The sequence below is a fragment of the Phacochoerus africanus genome, chromosome 5 (assembly GCF_016906955.1).
Source record: "Phacochoerus africanus isolate WHEZ1 chromosome 5, ROS_Pafr_v1, whole genome shotgun sequence".
In the NCBI taxonomy this organism is placed as follows: domain Eukaryota; kingdom Metazoa; phylum Chordata; class Mammalia; order Artiodactyla; family Suidae; genus Phacochoerus; species Phacochoerus africanus.
The window spans coordinates 6,822,427-6,837,710 of NC_062548.1; the positions used below are offsets into that span (position 1 = coordinate 6,822,427).

The 15,284-nt window shown below is 50.4% G+C and overlaps 1 protein-coding gene across 1 annotated transcript in view; it reads left to right on the top strand.

Moving 5' to 3' along the window:
• Nucleotides 1–466: 466 nt before the first annotated feature.
• RSPH10B (radial spoke head 10 homolog B) overlaps nucleotides 467–15,284 on the top strand; it is a 50,676-nt gene continuing 35,858 nt past the window's right edge. Inside the window, exons 1-5 of the mRNA XM_047779518.1 lie at nucleotides 467–648; nucleotides 2,025–2,381; nucleotides 8,999–9,074; nucleotides 12,708–12,776; nucleotides 13,633–13,806. Coding sequence (XP_047635474.1) covers nucleotides 2,242–2,381; nucleotides 8,999–9,074; nucleotides 12,708–12,776; nucleotides 13,633–13,806 — 459 coding nt within the window. The 5' untranslated portion in view covers nucleotides 467–648; nucleotides 2,025–2,241. The remainder of the gene's footprint in view (nucleotides 649–2,024; nucleotides 2,382–8,998; nucleotides 9,075–12,707; nucleotides 12,777–13,632; nucleotides 13,807–15,284) is intronic.

A 15,284-nucleotide genomic window follows, 5' to 3' on the forward strand; every position in this document is an offset into this window, starting at 1 on the left:
GTGAGATGGGGTGAGGATCCAGCCTGGCTGGGTGGGCCCAGTTTAGGCCATGATTTCTTGTTAGTGTAGATGCTTCCCAGCTGAGCCAGGGGTGAATCTTGTTGATTTTGAAAATGGAGGAAGGAAGCGTCTAGAAATTACAAAAGGTAAGGAAATAAGATTCTCCCCTGGAGCTGCCAAGGGAACCTATGCTGTTGGACTCCTAACTTAACTGTGAGATGATAAATTTGTGTTGCTTTAAGCCACTAAGTTTAATTTGTTGGTGGCGGAAAAGGAGAACTAGCACCTGAATTATTCCTGTGATGCTGTGAAGATAAAGGCTGAGGGAGACCGCAGCCAGTTAGCAGAGCTGGGAAAACTCGGGTCAGGTGCATCCGGATTTCTATTGCCTTTCTGGATCAGACGGGCAGAGCAAGCGCTGCGGCCCCTTTAAGGGTGGGGCGGGGCGGGGCCTGCGGTTGCCTGGAGACCGGCGGGGACCGACGCCTCACTGCCCCGCGTCACCTCCCATCCAGCGCGGCCCAGCCCCCAGGCGTCCCCAGAGAAGTAAGCGTTAGCGTGGGGTCCCTGGGTCCCAGGCCGGTGACCCTGTGTGCGCCGCGACGGACGGACGTGACGGCCAGGTCCAGCCACTGAGGACCCGAGCAGGTGGGCGGGGAGGGCCTTGGGAAGCGGCAGGAGCAAGCTGGGTCTCCCTGGCTCAGAGAATGCCCCTCCTGTGCTAAGGGAAGTAAACCGGTGGATAACAGAGACTCAAACCAAGGAGGACAGAAGATAAAAGTTAATAGGAAACACGCTTGGGAAGCGCAGCTTGCATTAGGAATAAATAGCTCAGATGTGGACCAGAAAGCCTTTAGCAAAGCAGCTTCGACGCAGAGCTGCTTCCTTCGCCGACAGTCATGGGATCTGGGTGCAGGGCGGGAAAGAGCCGTGGGGTTTTGAAGGAAGAGTGAAGCAGGACCATGCTGGTGAGGGCAAAGCCTAGAGGAGGCCGTCCAGGCAGAGGAGGGCGTGGGGCGCCCCCTTCACCCCTCGGAGACTCGAAGAGGGACCTTGCGTTGCCCTCCAGGGCTCACCCGCGCGTCCTGCTAGATGTGCTAGGATGTCTCCATGGGGGCGGTCGTGGAGGGTGAGGAAAACTGGCTTTGGAGCCCAGCCTCTCAGCTCTGCCACCTTGGGCAATGACCATCACCAGGTTTCTTGTCTGGCGTGGGAGGCACTCTATTGACCACAGGGCTGTTCTAGAGAGGAGGGAGCACGTGACTTCAGGTTCAGAAGCAGGAAAGTGAAAAAATAATGACTGTCTTATTGCCTGTGCACCTTGTCCCATACTGAGAGAGTCTGTCCATCATCTCATTTCATCCTTCGAATCAGACTGTGAATTGCCTATTTGCTACTCTTCTTCCTCTTTGACACCCGAAGCGGAAGGATATTAGGTAACAGCTGGAAAGGGCAACCCAGGAGCCTGAATTCAGCTCTCGAGAACTTTGACGTGGGGGTGGTTTATGAAGGGATGGGCTTTTTACATGAGCTGGCAGCATGTAAGACCTTAGGGGTTACGTTGCTGTTTTGCATGCACGCTGGAACACTATTTGAAAAGAAATGGGACTTCCTCTGTGGCACAGTGAGTTAAGAATATGACTGCTGCGGCTGGGGTTTCTGCAGAGGCGTGGGTTTGATCCCCAGCCTAGACCAGTTGGTTAAAGGTTCTGATGTGGCTGCAGCTCTGAGGGTCTTGGATTCAATCCCTGGCCCGGGAACTTCTATAGGCCACAGGTGGGGCCATTTAAAAAAAGAATAAGGAAAGAAATGATAGACAGCTGTTCCAGTTAAGAAAAATTTAGGAAATAACCAATGCAGTATTGAGATGGTATTATTTTTATAAACTGGCTGGACTTGATACTTGTGATTACATTTTCAGGCTCTAGCGGGAGAATGATAATTGACCTTGGGGTTATAAAGATCAAATCGTAACTATGAGTGAAACCCTGAAAATTTTAGAGACGTATTTTTTTATTTTTCAGATAAAACTCATCAACGCCCTGAAACAGACAGCTTTCAACCAAAGGTGTCATCCTTTGAAGCTTATCTACGTAAAGTCGACCTCAGGCCTTTGAAAGGCGATGGTGAAAGAAAAAAAAAAGGGCCGATAAAAAGGGGGATAAGTCTGCCCGCTCTCCCTCATCTCTGTCCGATTATCCAGAGTTTCCTAAACAAGATGGCAACGCTGCCAGGCAAGAGATGTCCCCAGGTGCTGTGCCACCACCGGACGTGCCGCTCAAAGAACCAGGACTCCACAGAGAGTTCAAAAACGATCAAGTGCAGAGCGAAGACCCCACCCAGTACGAAGAGCCCATTCTGACCAGACTCATAGTTGAAAGGTGACTTTAACGCTCCCCTTTCCACCACGTTCATGTTCTCTCGCTGGCTAATCTCTCACTGTAGCTCGACGTCTGTCTGCCTACACGACGAAAAATCTCTGTCTTTAGCACGGTTCTGTCTCCCAGAGGTTTAGGCTCGGCTCTTTCCCTCCCTCCTGGACATCGTCCATTGGACTTCAAACTCCCTGCATCCCAAAGCAAAAGACTTCAGCACGTGAAATACCGTGACCTGGATTTGAGTCTTAGATCTGAGACCTCAGCCTCTTTTTTCCCGAGCCTCAGGTTTTTCCTTGGGGAACATCACGAAAATTCACATCTTAGCAGCTTCCTCTGAATGTTAGGCTTTGTCTCCCAGCCGCTGGCTCTTCCCTGATGCCTGTTGCTCTTAGGGTGTCACCGTTTCCCTTTATCCAGCCTTGACATCGTGGAACGAATCTCCTCCCTTCTTGCGCCTTTTGTATCTTTCCTCCGTGTTTCTGTCGTTAGTTCTTGTCTCTATGCACAGACTCCTCTTCATACCTCTTGGCTGGGCCCTTGGACTCTTTTTTTTTTTTGTCTTTTTGCCTTTTTCTAGAACTGCTCCTGCAGCATATGTAGGTTCCCAGGCGAGGGGTCGAATCAGAGCTGCAGCTGCCGGCCGACACCACAGCCACAGCCACGTGGGATCTGAGCCATGTCTTTGACCCACACCACAGCTCACGGCAATGCCGGATCCTGAACCCCCTGAGAGAGGCCAGGGATCGAACCCACAACCTCGTGGTTCCTAGTCGGATTCGTTAACCACTGCGCCACGACGGGACCTCCTTTACCTTTCTAATGCCGACTCTGTTTGGTCACCCCCTGTGTTAGGTGTCCCTGTAACAAGTGACTCCAGAACATGACAGCTATCACCAGAAGTATCGTTCGGTTTATGGAGGTCAGGAGTCTGGGAGCAGCTTCGCTGGTTGGTGCGGGGTTAGGATTGCATGAGGTTCAGTCAAGGTGTCAGCCAGGGCTGCCGTCGTCTGAAGGCCTGGCCGGCTGGACGGCGCTGGGTGGCTGGTGGCCTCAGTTCTCCATCACGTCGGCCGTCTCCGAGGGGCTGCTTGAGTGACCTCCTGACACGGCAGCTGGCTCCCCAGAGGGTGATTCAAGAGAGAGCAAGGGTGGGAGCCCCAGTGGCTTTTGTGGCTTAGTCTTGGACGCCACCTCCCGTCATTTCCACAGTGTCCTAGTGGTCACAGCGGTCAGCCCTCTGTGGTGTGAACGGGGACTCCACAAGGACTTGTGTCCTCCGGGGTGAGAATTATTGGGGCCATTCTGAGGCTGGCTACCACCCTCCTGTTCAAAACTTAGTTTCTTTCCATTGTCGACAGAACAAAACATCTCAGCCTGCGCCCTGAGCCCAGCCTGCCTCTCCCCTCCAGACCGCTCCTGACGAGTCCGTTTGTTCTTGTATCTCTTTGCTCGGCATTTCTTGTAAGTTATCCATCGTTGCCTCCAGTTTATTTCCAATGTCTTGCATCATCTTCAGCATCAACAGTCTAGGGTCTTTTTCCTGGAGACTGAGAATCTCCTCATGGCTTAGCTGACTTTCTGGGGTTTTTCCTTTGTCTCTCATCTGAGTTATATTCTCTGTCTTTTCATTTTTATAGGTTTTTTTGGTGTGGTGACCTTTTTACGGATAATAGGGTTGCAGCCTCTCTTCCTTCTGGTGTCTGCCCCTCTTGTGGCTGAAGTCGGTATGGGGGTCTTGCTGTAGGCTTCCTGATGGGAGGGGCGGATGCCTGCCCCCTGGTAGGTGGAGCCGATTCTAATCCCTCTGGTGGGTGGGGCTTCGTCTCTGGATGGGATTAGAGGCACTGTGTGCCTGAGGGGTCTTTAGGTGGCCTGTTTACTGAGGGGCGGGGCTGTGATCCCACCTGGGTTGTTGTTTGCCCTGGGGCCTCTCAGCAGCTGACCGGGTCAGGTGGGGCCAGATTTTCCCAAAATGCCCCGCTCCAGAGAAAGGCACAGTTGCTGAGTATTCCCGAGAGCTTTGCTTTCAGTGTCCTTCCCTCACGACAAGCCACGTTCACCCCTGTTTTCCCAGGATGTCCTCCAAGAACTGCAGTCAGGTTTGACCCAGATTCCTATGGAGACCTCGCTCTGCCCTGGGACCCAGTGCACGTGAAAGTCTGTGTGCGCCTTTTAAGAATGGGGTCTCCGTTTCCCTCAGTCCCTTGGAGCTCCTGCGGCCAAGCCCCACTGTTCTTCAATGCCAGATGCTCCAGGGCTCTTTCTCCCAGGGCCAGCTCCCCACACGTGAGAGTTTGATGTGGGGCTCAGAACTCTCACTCCTGTAGGTGAGTCTCTGTGAACCAGTTAGTTTCCTGCCTGTGTGGGGGCTTCCTACCCGGGAGGTCTGGGGTGGTTATATTGTGAAATCGCCCCTTCTACCTCTTTTTGTATCCTTCTCTTTTTCTTCTGGAGTAGGATATCTTTTTTAAGGTTTCTAGTCCATTTGGGTGAAGCGTGCTCAGTCTTTAGTTGTGAATTTTGTTGTTTTTAGGAGAGAAGTTGAGCTCCAGGCCTTCTGTTCCGCCGTCTTGAGTCCATTTGTTCTTTGCTGATAAAGGTTGCCCCCCCCCCAGAATGTTTGTCTCTCTCTTCCTTCCTGCCTCTTTCTTTCTTTCTTCCTTCCTCTTTTTTTTTTTTCTTTCTTTCTCTCTTTCTTCTGTGCCCACAGCATGCGGAAATTCCAGGGCCAGGGATGGAACCCTCTGAGCTGCCAGGGAACTCCCTGTCTCTTATGTCTGCAGCATCAAATCCCACCCTGTCTTCAGAGGCCAACCCTTTTCCATGAATTCTTCCCAATAGGAAATAACTTTCCTCAAAGCTTCTTGGATTGTATTTATCACTTTCTCTTCTGCGTCTCTCTCTATAGAGTATATATTACTTTGTGTCATGGATTCTGTATACCTGACTATAATTTGTTGACAAGTCTCAACATTCCTTGCCAGCAGAGACAAACCCAGCGTATCAAACACATCTGGCAGGGGCTCAGTCTGGATTTGTAGTTCGAGTCCTAGCAGCAGCCCTTTAGGAATGAGCTGCTGTGGGCCAGCTCTGGGTTGAGGACTAGGGATGGAAATTCAGTGTGCAATACGGTCTAGCCAGCCGACACCACAGCCACAGCCACGCGGGATCTGAGCCATGTCTTTGACCCACACCGAGCTCACGGCAACGCTGGATCCTTAACCCATGGAGTGAGGCTAGGGATCGAACCCACAACCTCGTGGTTTAGTGGCACTCAGCAGAGTGTAAGCAACATGCACTGAATTAGTTCAAGGATGTGGGGCCTATAGTTGCCCTGACCCGAGAACCCGAGCAATGTCCAGACCCAGGCCTGGAACACCTGGAGATGTGTGCATGTTTTTGGGGTGAAGGAAGCTGGCGTTGATACCGCTATATGGATCTATTATGAATTTTTTTAAAGAATCCTTTATGTTTTCTTTATTCATTGTTTTTATTTTTATTATTTTTTTGTTGTTGTTATTTTTTTTCTTTTTTTGGCCACGCTGCAGCATCTTGAGTTCCCAGGCCGGTTTCAGATCTGAGCTGCAGTTGCAGCAATACCTGATCTTTAACCCACCGTGCCGGGCTGAGTCCAGGACCCGTGTCCTGGTGCGGCAGACACACTGCCCACTCCTGTTGTGCCACAGCGGGAACTCTTTTATTTAGTTATTTTTAATTTTATTTTTAAATGTTTTCAATTTTTACATTTTTTAAAAAATTTATTTCTGTTTAGGGCTGCACCTGTGGCATGTGGACGTTCCCGGGCTAGGGGTTGAATCAGAGCTGCAGCTGCAGGCCTATGCCTCAGGCAAGCAACGATGGATCCGAGCCACACCTACAACCTACACCGCAGCTTGCAGCAATGCTGGATCCTTTAACCCACTGAGCAAGGCCAGGGATCAAACCCAAATCCTCATGGATATTAGTCGGGTTCTGAGTCACCCACTGAGTCATAACAGGAACGCCTCATTTTATTTTTTTTAATGTTGAGGTATAGTTGATTTATAAGGTTGTGTTGCAGGGGTATAGCAAAGTGATTCCGTTATGTATGTGTGTATATCTATCATATATATATATAGTTTTCCTTTTCAGATTCTTTTCCATTGTAGATTATGACAGGATATTGAAAATAGTTCTCTATTCATTGTTTTTAATTACCGAAGTACTATGTACTCATTGTGACAAATGAAATCATGCAAAGATAACTGAAGAATTTATCACGCCTTCCACCATATTCCAGTTTTGTTTTGTTTTTTTGCTTTTTAGGGCCACTCCCGAGGCATATGGAGGTTCCCAGGCTAGGGGTTGAATCGGAGCTGCAGCTGCCGGCCGACACCAGAGCCCCAGCAACACCAGATCCGAGCCATGTCTGCGACCCACACCACAGGTCGAACCTGCAACCTCATGGTTCTAGTCGGACTCGGTTCCACTGCGCCACGACGGGAACTCCCACCGTACTCCAGTTTTACCTTCCCTGCCCTGCCCATGGGTTACCCCATCACACATTAATTAAATTTTTTTTTGGTTTTATAGGTAAATAATTGCCTAATCTTTAAAAGAACTTCCTACCCCTTTGATAGTTATGCCAATTATTTAAGTTTCTTGACTTTTGAATAACTGAATTATTGGTGGTAAAAGCAGGGATCCCCTTCCTGTTCCCGATTTTAATGGAATTGACTTCAGCCTTTCGCTCTTAAAAATCATATAAGAGGCGTTCCCGTCGTGGCTCAGTGGTAACGAACCTGTCTGGGATCCACGAGGCTGCAGGTTTGATCCCTGGCCTCGCTCAGTGGGTTAAGGATCCGGAGTTGCCATGAGCTGTGGTGCAGGTCACCGATGAGGCTCGGATCCTGAGTTGCTGCGGCTGTGGTGTAGCCAGTGGCTACAGCTTTGATCCGACCCCTAGCCCCAGAACTTCTCTTTGCCATGGGTGTGGACCCCCCCCCCAAAATCATATAAGTTATTATTTCATTAATGGTCTATTATGTGTAAGTAGTTTTGTCATATTGTAACATTAACTAGAATTTTTTAAAAAAAGATTTTATCAAATATTTTTCTGGCATCTTGCTATAAACCGGGTTTTTCTTCTTTGATTTGCTGTTGTCATGGATGATGTTTCCTCTTCTTTGGATTCTTGGAAGAAGCCCCGTGTGGCCGTGGCTGTCACAGGTCCTCACCCACCTCAGAGCCTAGAGTGAGAAAGGATCACAGAGGATCCATTTGGTTCCAAACTAGAGATCCGGGCGCTGTTCTCTGGACCTCCCTTCCCCCAAAGCCAGCATGTCAGCAAGCCCTTGTTGGTTCTATGTCCAGAATATATCTTAAAATTTTAAAAAATTGCAGTAAAATATGCATAACAAAATTTACTGCTTTAAGCATTATATTATATTATATTATTTATTTATTTATTTGTCTTTTTCTAGGGCTGCACCCACAGCATATGGAGGTTCCCAGGCTAGCGGCCCAACTGGAGCTGCAGCTGCCAGCCTACACCACAGCCATAGCAACACGGGAGCCATGTCTGCGACCTACACCACAGCTCACTGCAACGCTGGGTCCTGAACCCACCGAGCAAGGCCAGGGATCGAACCCTCAACTTCATGGTTCTTAGTCGGATTCGTTAACCACTGCGCCGTGACAGGAACTTCCATCCCCCTCTCCTTCCCACTGGTCCTTTCTGGCAGTTTGCTCTCCCCCAGAGTCTGTTGCCCACAGCAGCCAGGCTCGTGATCTTTTAAGACATAAGTCTGGTCTGCATCCAACTCGCCTCTTAAAACCCCCTCTCAGGATCCCTCCTAGAGCTTTGGCATTTATGGCAGGTCTTGGTCCCAGCCCAGCTCTGTCCCCTTCTCAGTGCCCCCCATCACTCCCTGTTTGGGCGCTCTGGCTGGGCACCTCCCCTCTGCTGAACTTGAGCCGTCAGGCTCTTTCCCACCTCAGGACCTTTGCACTTGCTGTTCCCTCTTCCCACGGATCCTCTTCCCGCGGTTCATCGTCTGAACACAGCAGGCTCCTCCTTACTCTCCCTCGCGTTCCCTGATCTTTCCTTTCACAGACCCTGAATATGCCGCCAGGAATTAGCTTGTTCACTTGTTTCCTTTTTCTCCTCTGTCCCTCCTCAGTGACCTCCACACTCCCGAGGGCAGGAACTTGTCCACAACTCCAGCCCCAGGACTTAGAAAGGGGCAGGTGGAGTTCCTGTCGTGGCTCCAACTAACGTCCATGAGGACAAGGGTTCGATCCCTGGCCTCGCTCAGTGGGTCAAGCATCTGGCATTGCTGTGGCTGTGGTGGAGGCCGGCAGCTGCAGCTCCGATTCAAACCCTAGCCTGGGCAGGTGCGCAGTGGCCCTGGGGCACGTCTGGTGAGCCAACGTGACATCTGTTTGTACTTCTTTATTTTTGGCTGAGCCAGGGCTTGAACGGGCCCCGCAGCAGTGAGACAATTCCAGATCCTTTATCTGCGAGGCCGCCAGGGAACTCTCTGTACTTCTGCATAGATGTCAGTTCATTAGATGCTTTAAGCCACAGTCACCGAGGTTTGCTCACATGATTCATGACCTGGAGCTCTGTCTCATTGTAGCTACGAAGGGGAGAAAGTCCGTGGACTGTATGAGGGAGAGGGTTTTGCCATCTTTCAAGGCGGCTGTACCTACCACGTGAGTTACTTTGGGAACGGGCCCGGGAGGTCGGTGTGGGGTGATGGGCTCCGGTTTCCCGCTTTGGAAACGTCTGGTGAGTCTTTAACCGAAATTGGAAGTACTTAACACTGATTTCATTTCGAAACCTGACGATGTATTTTAGACTAAAAACATGACTCCGTACAGTTGAAGTGGTCCTTTTAGATTTTTTTTTTTCCCTTTTCCCAATTTTTATGTCTTGTACAAACAACGTGAAGGTCGCTAAATAACAAAGAGGAAAATTCCAGGATCATATTTTGCCATACACGTTTGCAGTTTGCTGTGTCCCTTTTATTTCTTGAAAGGATGTAGCTGTGTTTTTACATAGGTGTATTAATTTTGTCGATAACGTCTTGAATTCCTCTGTCACGTATGAGTCTGTCGCTGTGTTGACGCCTGGTTTACATAACATAAGAGATTTTTTTGCGGTGAAATAGACATTCAGTTTGCTACTTTGACGTGTAAGCTTCAGCAGCGTTGAGGGCATTCACGTTGTTGTACAGCCATCACCGCTGTCAGCTCCGGACCTTTTCACTGTCCCAAAATGAAGCTCCGTCCCCATTCAGTTCTCCCTCCCCAATCTCTGTTCCATAATTATCATTTTTTTTTTCTTTTTGTCTTTTTGCCTTTTTCTAGGGCCGCTCCTGTGGCATATGGAGGTTCCCAGGCTAGGGGTCGAATCGGGGCTGTAGCCACCTGCCTACACCAGAGCCACAGCAACACAGGATCTGAGCCACATCTGCAACCTACACCACAGCTCACGGCAACGCCGGATCCTAAACCCACTGAGCAAGGCCAGGGATCGAACCCACGACCTCATGGTTTCTAGTCAGATTCGCTAACCACTGAGCCACGACGGGAACTCCCATATTTACCATTTTAAATTTTGCAAAGTGTTCTCATTTTCTGTTCAGAACGAGGCTATAACTATTAGATGCTTTTCAGGGGTTTTCATTTTTGGCCTTTATCAATAACGGAGGTATTCATTCGTTCATTCAGATTAGCAAAGAAATGCGTGCCTATTTTAGGGGAAGAGATTTTTGCAGTTGAGATCAAAAGGCATGGGTTTCAGTACCATGATAGTCCCCTTAACATGTTCATACAAGGTGTACATTTTCCTGGGTCATAAAAACTCTTTTTTAAAAAAATTTCTTTTTTAAAAAAATTATAGTTGATTTACAATGTTGTGCCAATTTCTGCTGTGCAGCAAAGTGAGCGAGTCGTGCACATACATACATTCCCTGGCTTGTATTATCTTCCATCATGGTCTAGCCCAAGAGATTGGACCCAAAAACTCTTAAAAATTTCATTTGGAGGGGAGTTCCCACTGTGGCTCTGTGTAAGTGAATCTGACATCCGTGAGGACACAGGTTCGATCCCTGGCCTCGCTCATCAGGTTAAGGATCCAGCATTGCCGTGAGCTGTGGTGTAGATTGCAAATGCTGCTGCGATCTGGCATGGCTGTGGCTGTGGCTGTGGTGTAAGCCTGGCAGCTACAGCTTCGATTTGACCCCTAGCCTGAGAACCTCCATATGCCGCAGGTGCGGCCCTAAAAAGAAAAAACAAAACAAAGTCCATTTTGATAGTCATTAAAACGACCCTCCCATCTGGCTTCTCCCAGTGTTGGCACTTAGAGTGTTTCCTTACCCTGATTGGAATGTCCTTTGGCCGCTGCGGAGCCTCTACGAGGCACGCGTATGTAAAATTCAAAGATACCTAGTGCTTGATGGCTGGGGATAAAGCCCTCCTGGCTGAGGAGGATGCGATCGCAGCTCCTGCTGCCCCCCCTGTGCTTGTCTGGGTGTCTTCAGGTACCCGGTCACCTGGTAGCTCAAGCCTGGCCAGGTGGCCTCACCGTCCCACCGATGGCGGGGGGCGGGGGCAAACACCTCTCTGTTTCTAGAGGCGCCCCTTCTTTGCTGTCAGCTGCTTTGTTAATTTCCCACATTTTCCTTAGGCTCAAACTGTTGTGCTTAAAAATGATCATCAGTTGGATGTCCTTTAAATGTCAAGGGAGGCAGACCCAGCCCAGCCCACAGGTCCCTGCCCCACGGGGGTCAGGCCAGAGTTTGTCACGTGTTTGGATCACAAGCTCCTAAGGATAAACCATAAAAAGAAACATTTCACGAAACCCTCGCCTTTCCCAGGTGGATACAGTGCGACCCTTTCTAGTTTGTTAAAAACGCTGCCTGTTACACCCATGGTTGACTCCATAATCCAAGCCTGCAGCTGACGGATCACTGCCTGCCCCACGGTCTCCCGGGCACCAGCCCTGCCTGACGTAGGCCAGGTTAACCTGGCGGCTGAAGCGACGGACCCTCTTGCTAGCGAAGCTAGGGCGGTGCTTCTCAAGCTGTGTTCCCTGGGACCAGCGGCAGCTCCTGGGAATTTTTACAAGTTCTCAGGCCCCAGCTGAGACCTGGTGATGAATCTTCAGGGTGGGGGTAAGCCCAGAAATCTGCATTTTTCAACCCGGCCCCCACCCCTGGTGACTCTTGATGCTTAGTGGATTCTAAGAACCACTGTTTTGTTTTGTTTTGTCTTTTTTGCCTTTTCTAGGGCCGCACCCATGGCATATGGAGGTTCCCAGGCTGGGGTCTAATCAGAGCTGTAGCTGCTGGCCTACACCACAGCTCACAGCAACGCCGGATCCTTAACCCACGGAGCAAGGCCAGGGATCGAACCCACAACCTCATGGTTCCTAGTCGGATTCATTAACCACTGAGCCACAACGGGAACTCCAGAATCACTGTTTACCTAGATGCTTGGGTCTCTCCAGCCACTACCCCCCTGACCTCACCACCTCGACAGAAGTGATTCCCAGGAAAAAGTGATGTGACTTTATCCTTGTTTTCTCTGGTTGCACGGAGATGTTCGGTGTGTTATGTTTTTAGCAACTAGTTCCTACACGTGAACAGTAGATGCTCTACATGCAAATGCGTGACACCGACAGCCGTGTGTTACGAACATACGTGTACGTGTCAACACCCACATGCACAGGTGCTCAGCGCTTCCAGGAAGGGGGAAATCAAGCATAACGTTTCCAAATGCCATGATTTCTGATATCTGGGTAGTGATTTTAATCAGGTCTGTGTAGTCTCAGTAATTTCTTAAAAACTCTTAAACTTGGAAATGCAAAGCCCGAAGCATATGATTTCTTTTGAACAATAGCATTTTCCATTCGCTTCATTGAGAGGAAGACTGAAGTCAGAGCTTATCTTCATAGTGGTACAGCACTGCCTGGTATAAGTTTTAGGGAACCGGGTCTTTTTTTTTTTTTTTGGACTCCTCCTCAGACCCATTTTTTAAAGTCAATTTAATTTGATTTCATTTTCATTTTAATCTGCTGTGCCCTTGGCATGTGGACGTCCCCAGGCCCGGATCGAAACCGCACCACAGCAGTGACAATGTCGGGTCCTCACCCCCGAGGCCACCAGGGACCTCCATCAGATCCTTTTGAGAACAGGATGGATGCCAGTTGCGGTGCCAGCCCCACGCTCAACGCTGGACAAGCGTGCTGGTGGATCATGGCTCCAACTTAAGAGCCGAGTCCTTGGGTGGCAGTTGTATAAAACCAGATCAGGTCTAAGGGCTTGTTGTTCTGTTTTGAAGGGTATGTTTTCAGAAGGACTCATGCACGGACAAGGGACTTACATCTGGGCGGATGGACTGAAATACGAGGTAAAGCATCTAATATATTAGAGCTCTCAGCTAATCATGCCATGTGATGGTCAGGTTCCCACGATTACACATACTCTCATAAAATTACTCAGCATAGCGTTCCCGTTGTGGCTCAGCCGAAACGAATCTGACTAGCATCCAGGAAGACGCAGGTTGGATCCCTGGCCTCGCTCAGTGGGTTAAGGATCTGGCGTTGCCCGTGAGCTGTGGTGTAGGTTGCAGACAAGGCTCAGATCCCATGTGGCTGTGGCTGTGTCATAGGCCGGCAGCTGCCGCTCTGATTCGGCCCCTAGCCTGGGAAACTCCATATGCCACAAGTGTGGCCCTAAAAAGATTAAAAAAAAAAAAAGTTACTCAGCACATGCATTTAAAAAGCCTGCGAGAGGTGTCTCTCCGTTGTCACCAGCGTCCAGTCTCGTTTGTATAATCTCTTTTTTTCCTTTTGCTCTTTAGGGCTCCACTGGCAGCATATGGAAGTTTCCAGACTAGGGGTCGAATTGGAGCTGTTGCTGCCGGCCTACACCGCAGCGCACAGCCACAGCCAGGTCCTTATCCCACTGAGCGAGGCCAGGGATTGAACCCACGTCCTCACGGATCCTAGTCGGGTTCATAACCGCTGAGCCACGATGGGCACTCCTGCACCTTTATTTTCTAGAGATGAAACCACATCCATCCACCCAGATTGGAGTGGATCGGGTGAGGGATGGTGGGGTGTGTAGAGACGGAGGCGGGAGCTGGGGGCGGGGAGGGGAGACGGAGCGGCGCCTGTGGCCCAGGATGCCGCTCCAACAGCCCAGCCGAGGAGGCATCTCCGCGGTGCCCTCTTGCTGTCACCCTGACGGCCACTTTGCCGCAGGGGGAGTTCGTCAAGAACACGCCCATGAACCACGGCGTCTACACGTGGCCCGACGGCAGCACCTATGAAGGCCAAGTGCTGAACGGCAGGCGGCACGGGTTTGGCCTCTTCAAGTGCCGCACGCAGCCCGTGTCCTACATTGGCCACTGGTGCCACGGCAGGAGACACGGGAAGGTGGGTGAGGCGGCCACGCAAGCCCCGGCTGTGAAGGGGCCGTGCACACCCGGGGAGGGGAGGTGCGGGGTGCGGGGCCGGGCAGGGTGCGTTCACTTTTTCTTCACTGCGGTGAAATTCACATCGTGCGGCATCGCCCGCTTTAGGGCGAAGGGGGCAGCGGCCTTGAGGAACTTCCCAGTGCCAACTATCCCGCCTCTGTCTGGTCCCCCCGCGCCTTCATCAGCCCCAAACGAGGGTTATCCCACTCCGTCTGCTGCGCCCCAGCGCTGGGCAGCCACCGGCCTGCTTTCTGTCTCCTGGGTTTACCTTCTTCTCCGGACATTTGACCTTTGGGTGTCTGGCTTCTTTCACTGAGTATCATGTCTCCGAGGTTCGTCCATGTCCTAGGTAGTTTGTCCCCCTTTTTTTTGTCCATACCTGCAACACGGGGACGTTCCCAGGCCAGGGAACCCTGAGCCACAGCCGTGACAATGCCAGGTCCTTAATCCACTGAGCTACTGGGGAACTCCAGGAATTCATTCCTTTTTGTGGCTGAATAATACTGCATGGTACGGATGGGCCACCTTTTGTTTATCCATCCGTCCAGTGATGGGCTTTTGGGTTGTTTCTGTCTTTGGGGGCTGCTGTGAGGAGTGCTGCTATGACTGTGTGCCAGGAGGCATCTGAGTACTTGTGCTTAGTTCTCTGCGGTGTATACCGAGGAGTGGAGTTGCCGGGTCCTGCAGTACTTTAAGGTTTAACTTTCCGAGGAGCCACCAAACACTTTTCCACAGCGACGGCACCATTTTATTTTAATTTATTTATTTATTTTTGTCTTTTTTGTCTTTGTTGTTGTTGTTGCTATTTCTTGGGCCGCTCCCGCGGCATATGGAGGTTCCCAGGCTAGGGGTCGAATCGGAGCTGTAGCCACTGGCCTACACCAGAGCCACAGCAACGTGGGATCCGAGCCGTGTCTGCAACCTACACCACAGCTCATGGCAACACCAGATCGTTAACCCACTGAGCAAGGCCAGGGACCGAACCCGCAACCTCATGGTTCCTAGTTGGATTCGTAAACCACTGCGCCACGACAGGAACTCCCGACGGCACAGGTGACAGTCACACTTAAGCAAGGTGGCTGTTTCAGGTCCTGTTGTTTTGCTTTTATATAAGATGATAAAAGACTGTGGCAGTGTTTTTAGAAAATATCAAGAGGAAAGAAAAAGCCTATCTGTATCACTTTGCTCAGATTTAGACTGTTCCCTCACGTCCTGGGTTTTATTTTTGCTTCGTTTTCAGCTCAGAGCAGATAGGTTCAGACCTACTGGAGGAGTCGGAGATGGTGGCTTCTAGACGGAGGCACCAGGATGGCTGCAAGAGGGAACAAGTTAGCTTGATAATGAGGAAGAAGAGAAAAATCACACACACACACACACACACACACAGACAAACCAGTGTATAAACAAGAAATTTGAGGCCATTCAGTGTGGATCCGA